This window comes from Ictidomys tridecemlineatus, chromosome 4 (genome assembly GCF_052094955.1).
Source record: "Ictidomys tridecemlineatus isolate mIctTri1 chromosome 4, mIctTri1.hap1, whole genome shotgun sequence".
NCBI classification, from domain to species: Eukaryota; Metazoa; Chordata; class Mammalia; order Rodentia; family Sciuridae; genus Ictidomys; species Ictidomys tridecemlineatus.
Window position 1 is genome coordinate 12,850,409 of NC_135480.1, and position 12,072 is coordinate 12,862,480.

The window sequence follows — 12,072 nt, forward strand, 5'->3', positions numbered from 1 at the left end:
GTGGGGGATAGTACTGGAAATTGAATCTAGGGGTGCTTAACCACTGAACCATATCCCCAGCTACCCTCCCCTCCTTTTTTCTATTTTATTTTGAGACAGAATCTCAAAACTGAGTTGCTTAGGGCCTTGCTAAGTTGCTGAGGCTGGCTTCTAACTCACAATCCTCCTGCCTCAGCCTTTCAAGCCGCTGGGATTACAGGCATGTGCCACTGCATCTGGCTGAGATGTTGATAATGAGCTTGTTCACTAAGAGTTTTGTCTGTTATTTGTCTTATTGTCTGTCATTTCCCCTACTATTTAATATCTATTAAGCAGTGAAAGGAAAATTCACTGTTTTCTAATTTTATTTATTTATTTATTTATTTTGTATTTTGATCTTGGTCTTGCTTCTCTGTCTGACAGGCAAGTCTTGTCTTATTTCTTTTAGTTTTAGTGATGATGGTAGTTCCCCCAAAGGAAGTGACACTGCTAGAAAGGCATTTTGCAGTTAAAAAGTGTTAAGTACAAAACTGATAGTGAGAGGTACAACAGAGCTTCTTTCCTTGACTTATTATCAGAGAAGACTTTGCATTACTTTTATAGTAGTTTTAGTATCAAATGAGTTCATCATGAGATTCCGGAGCTCTCCTTCAGAAAAGATGAATTAATGAAACTTTTTGTTTTTTGGTACCAGGGATTGAACTCGGGGGTACTTGGCCACTGAGCCACATCCCCAGCCCTATTTGTGTTTTATTCAGAGACAGAGTCTCACTGAGTTGCATAGTGCTTCGTGTTTTTGCTGAGGCTGGCTTTGAACTTGCCATCCTCCCCCCTCAGCTTCCCAAGCCGCTAGGATTACAGGCATGCCCCACCGTGCCTGTATTTTATTCATTTATTTATATATGGTGCTGAGAATCAAACCCAGTGCCTCACCACATGGTAGGCAAGTGCTCTACCACTGATCCACACCCTTAGTCCCTTAATGAAATTCTTAATGACACTTTTAATGACATAGACTTTGTCATAATGAATGACTTTTGTTCTCAACCCATTTCACCTCTTACCCAACAGATAATGGTGAATTTTTAATAATAATTGGTTAGGACTGGATTGGTACTCCAAGCTAAAATTTAAAGACTCAATAATACATTCCTGATTCCAAGAGCTATTCAGCTTCTCTATGGCATCCTGTGTATCAGTGGCTCTCCAACTTCAATGTATATCAGAAATATTTGGGTAGCTTATTAGAATTGCAGCTTCCTGGTCCATGTTTCAAACCAGCTGAATCAAAGTTTCTGGGCATAAGGCCAGAGACTCTGCGCCTTTAAAAAGTGCCTCAGATCTGGCACAGTGGTGCACACCTGTAATTCCAGTGGCTTGGGAGGCTGAGGCAGGAGGATCATGAGTTCAAAGTCAGACTCAGCAAAAAGAAAGGTGTTAAGCAATTCAGTGAGACCCTGTCTCTAAATAAAATACAAAAAAGGGCTGGGAATGTGGCTCAGTAGTCAAGTGCCCCTGAGTTCAATCCTTGGTACCAAAAAAAAAGCCTCACGTGTTTCTGGCACCAGTTGAGTGTATACTACACTGTAGAGAAATCATCTGCTAATTGGCAAGCCTCCAGATAGAAAACACAGCATGATGAGTGTTGGTTTGGTTGTGGGCAAAGTAGGGAGAGTTTCAACTCTTGGTTTGGTTCTGGAGTCATATAACTTACTTTTGCATCCCTACAGATGAATCAGGAGATGAAGAGTCTGTCTCACAAACTGACAAGACTGAACTGCAAAACACTCTCCGAACCCTCTCCAGCAAAGTAGAGGACCTGAGCACATGCAATGACTTGATAGCCAAGCATGGCACAGCCCTGCAGCGTTCCCTCAGTGAGCTAGAGTCCCTAAAGTTGCCTGCTGAGAGCAATGAAAAGATCAAACAGGTCAACGAGCGAGCCACACTTTTTAGGATAACATCCAATGCCATGATCAATGTGAGTGCAGATGGTATCTCTGTTGCTTTTTGATTCTTTTCCTCTTTGAAACATTATGCTTCCCCACTGTCAGAAAATTGTAATTGGTAAAGCACAAAGCCTTAGACCCTGCTTCACTACTCAAGGGCTTTAAGTTACATTGTTTCTTACATGAAACAGAACATGTTGCACCATGTGGAGTGACTTTTATGCTCTGCTCAAGCGGTCAGGACATTGCTTCAGCCTGAGAATTAGTTAGGAGTCCAGAGTTGCAGTCTTGCTTTTGTAACTAGCAGGACATCTGATGGTGATATTAGTTGAGTCCCTTAATCTCTCTGGATTGTAGTTTTATTTATATGTTTATTTTTATCTAATTTCATCTGTTGGATCTAAAAGATCTCCATGGGTTCTTTCCACAATATTTTCTTTAGTTTTACACTGGAGTCCTAGCCCTACTTGGCTAATGCATTCTGGCATACAGGATAGTAACAGGGACTGGATCAAATACTAGTGAGGACCTTATAATACTGGTTAGTCCTTGATTTCAGGGGTAATTCTGTTGATGGGACAAAATCTGCAACCTTTCTTTTATAATGAAGGGGTAGCCCTTTTGCTTCCTTAGGACTCCTATTTTGGGTAGCTATTAGTTTACGGGATATTTTAGCCTCTTGGGTTCAAGGCTGCAGGTGAACAGAACACCAGTGGCCTTACTGATGAATTGATAGTTATGAAATGAATACACGGCTTACAACAATGCTGTTTTTCCTCTACTGGTCACTGATTCTCACCTGGCAGGTTATTTTAGTTCCCTTCCACATAAAAACACTGGGAGACATTTTATACGTGAGAAGACTATTCTGTGAGAAAGGGTTTTTTGCTGGCTTTTTTTTCTTCCACCCTAATTATCTGGGATGAAATTACTTCACTAGTGCCAGATTTTCTCTTATTTAGGTGATGATAGTAAGACATTTGCTGAAAGCTAGTTTAGTTCACTGAAGACTCTTAAAGATCAAAGTCCTTTTCCTATGACCAAGGGAAAATTTAGTTGGTGCAAAGTAACCACCAAGTTACTTTAGCATCATACTCTGAAGTGTTGAATGCTCTGAAGTATTGAACACTCTTCAGTGTTTTGATTCACATAAGGTACAAAGAACCCAAATTCTTTTTTTTTCTTTTTTTCAGTAAGGGGTTGCAGGAAGATTACCCATCTCCTAGGACCACTCAGCAAGCTAGAACTGTTGCTTGTGCTTCTGATGTCTAGTTTGCTCTTTTTCCAACCTGTTGACTTCCTAGTGACTGTGTGTTTATTCTTCTGGTCATGACACTCCAGAGAGTGAAAGCTACTTTTTATCAATGTCAGGTGACCACACCATTTTGTATAAGGGTTTTTTCTTTTTCTTTTCTTTTTTTTTTCTATTCTGATATGAAAAATTTTCTAAATAAAGCACTCCTTCATGAAACTGAAAATTTAGCTTGGATTTTTCTCTTGAAAACAAACTCTTTTTTTTTTTTCCCCTTGGGGAAAGTCGTCACCGAGTTATAAGTGTCCAGAGGTTTGTGTTAAAGGGAACAATCCCTTAGAAATCAGAGGTAAGCTGTTTTCTTAGTCTATTCTCCCTCAGTTCATTACCTGTGCCCCTTTTATGACTGATTATTGCTTGGAGTGCACATTTTCTCCCTATGTTATTTTCTTTGTACCTTTCTGGTGCTAATATAATAGCAAGGTCTTAGGTGTAATAGGCATATTAAAAATTAACATGCTAATGCATGACAGCTCTAAATGAACAGTTATATCGAAGGAAGAGTACATTTTACCAATTTCTTGACAGTTTAGGATATTGCCTTTCTTACCACCAAAGTGAATCTAACAGAAGACACTGTTAATATATCCATTTGCTAAATGAGTACCTACTATGATCCATACACTGTGCTAGGGGATATCCCTGGGACACATGTGGTCTCTACCCTCAAAGAGATTACTCTTTAGTGAGAGGACAGAGATTTGAGTGGATCATGATATGATAGAATGAGCATGTCTAGACTGCTATGACGTTTAGCTCAGACCAGAGGATTAGAGAAGATAGCATCTCAGCTAAATTCTGAAGGAGCAATGACTGTCTTTCTGGGAAGAAGGGCAACATAGAGCTTGGCCTGGGTTTCAACCACTTCCTCTACCTTCTGTATAACCCTGGGCAACCTCATTCTCTGAGACTTCAATTCTTTATCCTTAAATGGCTTTGATGCTAGTAGACCCTTCACAGGGTTGTTGAAAGGCTTTTATTATGTAATTAATGTGAAATGCTCAGCAAAGTACTGAAATATGTCTCTGCTAAATTTTAATCATGATCAGTATTATTAAAAGGGAACAAAGAAGAGTTGATTGGGGTAGTGGCATGGCATGTGTGGAGCCCTTCTTCTCCACGGTCTGGGAACTGCTGGCAAGGAAGTAGCTGGAGGTGAGAGGGGAGAGGAGGTAAGAGGAGATGCAGATCCTGCTAAGTGGGCTTGGTAGATTGGGTAAGAAGAGAATGAGAGGAGTTTTGATGTAGACATAATTAATAGCTGGCACCTTTTTGAGTGTTTACTGTGAGCCCCGTGTAATTCTAAATCTAAATGCTTTACATGTAAAGCACCAACTCTTTGAAGTAGTTAATATTTTAATATTTTTAATTCTTTGTTTAAGATAAGGAAGATAAGGGGCAGAGAAGTGTGCCTCAAATTACACAGCCAAATAGTGATTTGAGCCCCAACAGCCCAACTCCAGAAGTATACTCTTTACTGCTTCTGGTATAGACAATAGAAAGAAGTATGGATTCAAAATATTGAAGAATAATCAATAATACTTGATAATTAGATATGAGGAAGGAACCAAAACTAAAAGAGGTTCCCCTTAGGTTCCTGGCTTGGACAGCTGGGAGGGCCCTGGAATTGTTCTTGGGATGGAGAACATCAAAGGGAGAAACAGTCAGCAGAGGAGTGCAGTGAGTTCAGTTTGGGATCCACTGATTCTGAGGTTACTTTGAGCCATTGAATAAACATCTGGATTCTTCTCTAAAACTCAGTGAGTGTGGGATTTGGCTTCACTGACTTAGTAACCATTGACCTGCAGGCAATAGTTGAAACCATGGGAGTAGACATTCTGTTTACTTTTAGTTTCTCTGACTCTTAAGCTTACTTTTGCTTCCTTCCTTCCTTTACTTATCTGTATTCTTTCATTGACTTATTAAGCAGACTTTATCAGGCTCCCACTATGTAAGTTATGAGCTAAAGATCTGTATATGAATAAGCTATAAAATGTGTCTTTAAGTTGCTCCTGATCCATCTGGAGAGGGAAAATCAGTCACGATTCTGCCATGAATGTGTAAAATAGAAGTATGTGCAAAGCACTAAGCAAATGTAGAAAAGAGACCGACTACCTTTGAGACTAGGGGGGAAGCTGTCACAGAATTAACATTTGTCCCAGGTTTTGAGAAATCAGGATTTCCTCCTAAATTAGAGAGGGGCTAGGAAAGAGCATTTTAGGCAGGGTGAATAGCATATGCTGAGGCAGGCAGGTCTGAAAGAACTCTGTCCAAGAAATGATAAGCAGCTCAGCATGGCTGTATTGTGGAGTGTAGCATATCTACCTGAGAGAAGATGACAAGGCAGGTGGGGGCCGTCCTGTGCCTAGTATTTATAACCACTAATTGGTATCTGGTTTCACTCATAGTGGTCAGCCAGTGGAGGGACTGATATGAGCATATTTCTATTTTTTCTTTAGAATCCTTCTTTGATTCCTCAAGTAGGTCTATAATTTTTAATGTCAGTTGTTTCTCTCAGTGACCAAAATAAAAGCAAATTATGTTGCCTGGTAGTTAGTCTAATTCAGTGTAGATTTTCGGTTCTCAGTGTCTAACTTCCTCTGCTTTAGGTTACTTGAGTTTAGTCAATAATTTATTGAAGTGGGCTGGGAATGGTGGTACATGCCTATAATTCCTGCAACTCAGGAGGCCGAGGCAAGAGGTTTGCAAGTTTGAGGCCAGCCTTAGCAACTTAGCAAGACCCTCTCTCAAAATAAAAAATAAAAAGTGCTAGGGATGTGGCTCACTAATTAAGCACTACTGGGTTCAATCCAAGAACGCCCCCCCCCCAAAAAAAAATTACTGAAAGTAGTTATTCTGTGTATTTTCTCTTCTTGCTCAGTCTATAGTTCTCTTTTGGTGTAGTTCACATACCTGCCCTTTGTAATATTGCCACAAATACTTTGTCTAGGTTTACTGCTCACTTGGCATTTGTTTAGACCTAATGACCAGGAAAATGTAAGAGAACCATGACAACCGTTTTCACTCTTTTTTGAGTTTGACCTTGATTGCAGCATGAGCTAGCTGTCCCTGATACTGTGGAATACAGGGAAAGTCTTTCTCATTTTTCTGCTGAAGTTCCCAGAATGAGGTTTCTTAATGGGCCTACAGAGGCCGGAGGGGAACCTGACTAGTTGAGGTGACACAATCTAGTTCTTTCTCCTCATAGGCCTGCAGAGATTTCCTCATGTTAGCCCAGACCCACAGTAAAAAGTGGCAGAAGTCACTACAGTATGAAAGAGACCAACGTATCCGACTGGAAGAAACCCTTGAGCAGCTGGCAAAGCAGCACAACCACCTGGAGAGGGCCTTCCGGGGAGCCACAGTGCTGCCTGCAAACACTCCTGGCAGTGCAGGATCTGGTAAAGGTAAGATGCTTTGTTCTTGAATAGCCTGTTCAGATTTGAGCCAGGTGATTTTCTGCAGTTGATAGAAGAGCTCCAAATTCTCCACAATTAATGACTTATCTGAAGTGGCTTTGGAGCTGTTCATTTCTTCTGGCTTTTCCACTACTTTACCATTTATTGCTATGTTTGTGGTTGGTACTGAGAAGAACTGTGGTACCAGGCATTTGATAAATATAACCAGAGAAAACAAAGAAGGCCTTTCTCCTCGTAGATCAGTGCTGCTCTGGGAAAGGAGACATGAGTGATGAAGATGATGAGAATGAATTTTTTGATGCACCAGAGATCATTACCATGCCTGAGAATTTGGGCCACAAGTAAGTTATCCTTTACTGTTAAAGAAAAGGAACATACCTGATCATCAAGAGGTTAGAAACATTGTTCAATGTGGGAATGTTATAGTTGTCGACATTTAGTAAAATCTGGGCTCTTTTCCTTAAGTAAGTGGAAAACTGTCAGCTTTTTACATGATGAGTTCTCCAGAGGCATTTACAGTCATGTATATTTACACCTTTTGATTAGCCATCAATAAGTTTGTGCAGCATACTTGACTTTCTGCTTTGTAAAAAAAAAAAAAACAAAACATTAAGGCCCAAACTCTAGTTGTGCTCTTTGTTCTAAATCTCCTGTGTTCCCCTCTGTGCAGACGCACTGGCAGCAACATCAGTGGGGCCAGCAGTGACATTAGCCTTGATGAACAGGTAACTCCTATGTGGAGGGCATCAAAGGTGAAGGATTTGGGCTATGAGTCTCATGGATTTGTTTGTAAAGTGCTAAGAAAGAAAGAAAAATCCTGATTTTTTTTTTTTAATTTTAAGTATGGGGGAAGGGAAGATTAGCAATAGCAGATTTTCTGTTCTTTGTGAGTGATTGAATGGCTTTGTTCTTGCTCTCAGTACAAGCATCAGCTGGAAGAGACGAAGAAGGAAAAGAGAACTAGAATACCATACAAGCCAAATTATAGCCTCAACTTATGGAGCATCATGAAGAACTGCATTGGAAAAGAACTCTCCAAGATCCCCATGCCGGTGAGGTCCTTGCACATCCTAACTGCTGCCAGTAGGTCCTCTCAGCCTCAGGCAAAAGAATGCTGATGTGACAGCCCTGCCCTCTCATACGTGTGGCAGTTTTGAGCATAGCCTTTGTACCCTTGTAGTCATAAACTGTTCCTTTAAATTAGCTGTCTGAGTTTTGGCTCTGAATCTGATGTGTTCCCAGATCACCTAGGACCAGATGCACACGTTCAGTAACTTTTATGAGCAAATTCCTATTCTCAATTCCTATTGATTAGCCATCAATAAGTTTGTGCAGCATACTTGACTTTCTGCTTTGTAAAAAAAAAAAAAACAAAACATTAAGGCCCAAACTCTAGTTGTGCTCTTTGTTCTAAATCTCCTGTGTTCCCCTCTGTGCAGACGCACTGGCAGCAACATCAGTGGGGCCAGCAGTGACATTAGCTTGGGAGCATGCAAAAATAAATACAGCCTTATTTCTGTTTTTAAGAACCACATAATTTAAAAGAGACATGAAAACAGGTTAAAAATGATATTATTATTTATCATAGTGTAATGGGAAATACTATATATACAAAAATTTAGGGAGCATAGAAGCAAAAACCATTCCAACCAGGAAGGTGAAAATTATTGATTGCCATGGTGAAGATGGGATTTTTAATGACCTCCCTGTCAGTGATCATTCATTTTTCCAGTCTGTCCACTATTGCCAAAGTTATTTTTTTAAAACTGCAAGCATGGTTGTGTTACTCTTCAATTTAAAATCCTGGATCTTTATTGCTCTGGACATAGTTCAGATTCTTTATTGGACTCAGCACTTCTTCCCCAGGGGCAAGGTCATCATATATGTGTGATGGTAGAGTCATCAGATTAGCCTCAGATACTCAGAGGTATCTTGTTTATTCCTCAGAGCATTTATACACACTGATCTTTTGAACTTTGAATTTTCCACCAACCCTTGGTAGTTTTCTCTTGCTGTGGCTAAAACTCTTTCCTTTGGAACTCAGTATAATGACATCTCTTTCAGTAAACCTCCAGTGCATCCAGTCAGGATGAGATCTGTCTTTTCTCCTGTGCCCCAACAGGTTCCACTTTTGTGTCTGGGCCACGTGTTTCTTTTACTTATTCATTCAACAATCATTTACTAAGTGTCTTCTATTTGCCTGGTATTGTGCTAGTATAACAGCTGGGAATAATCAATTTAAAGCAGTAAATCCAAATATATTGGTTTAAATTAGAGGGTCAACAAGCTAGGGTCTGTGGGCCAAATCTGGCTGCTATCTATGTTGTCCACAAGTCAAACATAGCTTTTATATTTTTAAATGGTTGGGAAAAAAAATAAAAAGGAGACTAATTATCCATGGTGTTTGTGCCCATAAAATTTTACTGGAACGCAAAGATATTCATTTATGTCTTATCTGTGGCTGCTTTCATGCTGCAAAGCAGCATTGAGTAGTTGTGACAAGAGACAACATATCCCGGAAAGCCTAACTATTTACTATCTAGCTCTTTACAGAAAAAGCTGGCAACTCCTGTCTTAAACAAATATTGGCCTCACTCATTCTTGTGTTAAAGTCCAGAACCAAATGGTCCAGTTCTAGTATCATACTCCATGGTGTCAGGACCAGACTGCTTTCACTCCTGTTTCTCTGTGTCTGTAGTCTTAGTTCTTAGGTTCATAGTGGCCTCTCCAGTTTGAACCATCGGGATCACATTCCAGTCAACCCTTTTAAGGGTTGTTTCCTGGAAATTGCATAATCCATTAATCTCTTAAATCTCTGTGGCTAGGACTTAGCTATATGACCATAGTTAGCTATAGAAAAGGCTGGAAATGAAGACTTGGGGGTTCAGAGGGCCAAAAACTTGACAGACAGAAATACAGAAAGTATTCTCTCTACCTCTCTGGGTGCAGAGAACAGTGTATGATTTCTGTCTCTTCATATACAATGTTCCTATGGAGAGAAACTATGTCTAATTAGACTCTATATCCTTCATGCTTAGTCCAGAGCCTGGCATATACAGATCATTCAACAAATTGTTGAACTAATTAATCAACAAATCTTGAAAAGCAAATAGTTTATTTGTAAGTCTGTATGATTTAAAGATATATTTATCAACTACAGTCAAGGATATATAACTCAGAGGTAGAATGAAGCCCTGGTTTGATTTCCAGCATTGGGAAAAAAAAGAGAAGGCTTAGAAAAGAAAAGGTGAAACTGAGATAATGGGTGTTTTGGGGACCTGAAAAGAAACCCCACTTGCCTGGAACATTAGATGTCTAGAAGTAGTGGGCAGGTGGGCTGGAAAGACAGTTTGTCATGGTCTGAGAAGTGCATTTCTGCTTAAAAACAGTTCTAGGTCTAGGTGACCTCTCTGTTCACCTTTACCCTTAGTTCCTTATTGACTTTGCCACTAGGAATGTGCAGTTCTTTACCTGTTGGCCTGCAAATCAAGTTCTCACCCTTCCCCTGCCCTATACTGGGTCACAGGAAAGCTGATCATCTGAGGCTGTTTTTCAAGCTTCTGTGTCTTGTGTCTGCTGGAGTCTGGCTGGACTCTACTAGGGCAAGATACCAGGAGATGAGAGCTTGGAAGAGAGTATTTCTCTCCTTTTCGGCAGTTTTCTGGCAGCATCTGGACAGGTCTCCTCAGCCTCCCTCAAGGTTTTAGCCACTGCCAGTTCCCCTTGGCCTCTGACTTTAGTAATAACACTGCTTTTTTCTGTTCCTCCATTATGGCTTCCTGGTGTTGCTCATCTCAGGATTGTCTTCTCTAGCTGCCTGCTGGCTATATAATCAATTCCCTTCTTACTTTCATTTCAAACTCTCAGATTCATTAGTTTTCCCATTTGACCTCAGAGTGATAAAATAATCATTATAAAAAATTTAGTACTTTTAGAGCAACTGTGGTTCCTGGAATAATTGTTGGAAAGCAGGGTCATGTGTGCATGGAAAGCAGTGATAGACTTAGGATGTACTGATTCTAGTCCCAAGCACAGTGGATGTGTCTAGTAGCCACCAGAGGAATACACTCTTTTCCCCAAAAATATGGAAATGTTGCTTCATGTTGCCTGAAATTTTGCCACTGAGAGATTTTGTTGGCATGGTTATTAAACTATGGAATTTTTCTGAAAGATTGCTGAGGATTAAGTCTTTATCAGTCATCTTTATCAGCCACCATCATAAGCACTTTACATCTAAAAATACAGCTGTCTGGTCTCAGAAGTAGTCTGTCCTGGCCTGATGTAGAATTGAACTGAGACTTAGCAATTGTCTAGTCCAGGGTAGAAGCTAACTTTTGTAATGCTATCTTTTCAATAGTCTGGAAGTGCCTGCATTTGAATACCTTTTCTTTTCTCCCTCAAGAACTTTAAATACCTGACTTCCTCTTTGGGTATATTTGTGCTACAATTTAGTATATTTTAAAATTCATTCATTCAGGGGCTAGGCCGTGGCTCAGCAGTAGCATACTTGCCTGGCATGTGTGAAGCACTGGGTTTGATTCTCAGTACCACGTATAAATAAAGGTCTATCAACAACTAAAAAAAAAAATATTTTCAAAAATTCATTTATTCAAAACTTAAATTTGTTATTGGTCTCCTATGTCCGTGTACTGATGGCTTTTGGTTAGGTAGTAATGGACAGAAGAGGCAAGGTTTCCATCTCCAAAAGCTTACTGTTAGTGAAATGGATGAAAATGATGATTTCTGCCGCTCTCTGACATGAGCAGATACCAAGGAAAATGGGTTGCCTTTGGGTTAAGTCTTTTTTCTTTTCATTATTTGTCTTATCACCTCAACATCTCAGGATCAGTTTATCCCCTGCAAAAAAATGTAACTCTCTTAAAAATGTCTGGACAAGGTTTTTATATGTGTTCTTTTCCTTACAGGTGAACTTTAATGAGCCCTTGTCCATGCTTCAGCGCCTTACTGAAGATCTGGAATACCATGAGCTGTTAGACCGAGCTGCAAAATGTGAGAACTCTCTAGAACAGCTCTGCTATGTTGCAGCTTTTACCGTGTCCTCCTACTCCACTACTGTCTTCCGTACCAGCAAGCCATTCAACCCACTCCTTGGGGAGACCTTTGAGCTGGACCGACTAGAGGAAAATGGGTACCGATCCCTCTGTGAACAGGTCAGGAGCCTCAGCACCTTGACACATTTCCTTCTGAAGAAAAGGATGATTCTTTGACCTCCTGGGTGCTGTTTGTAGAAATGTCAGTCCCTGTCATCTTACCCTTCTTTTCCTTCAGAATTAAACACTGAGGCCTGGTATTCACTTACTGTTATGGGTATAAAAATATCAAGGATGAATTTTGTGTTTTTATCACCAATTACTAGGCCATATCTTTTCCTTCTTTCTGCCTTGCTAATTTG

The 12,072-nt window shown here is 40.1% G+C and overlaps 1 protein-coding gene across 1 annotated transcript in view; it reads left to right on the forward strand.

Moving 5' to 3' along the window:
- Osbp (oxysterol binding protein) overlaps positions 1-12,072 on the forward strand; it is a 31,326-nt gene that overhangs the window by 6,359 nt on the left and 12,895 nt on the right. Inside the window, exons 3-8 of the mRNA XM_005331547.3 lie at positions 1,710-1,960; positions 6,449-6,647; positions 6,898-7,000; positions 7,330-7,384; positions 7,580-7,711; positions 11,585-11,830. Of these exons, the coding sequence (XP_005331604.2) occupies positions 1,710-1,960; positions 6,449-6,647; positions 6,898-7,000; positions 7,330-7,384; positions 7,580-7,711; positions 11,585-11,830 (986 nt within the window). The remainder of the gene's footprint in view (positions 1-1,709; positions 1,961-6,448; positions 6,648-6,897; positions 7,001-7,329; positions 7,385-7,579; positions 7,712-11,584; positions 11,831-12,072) is intronic.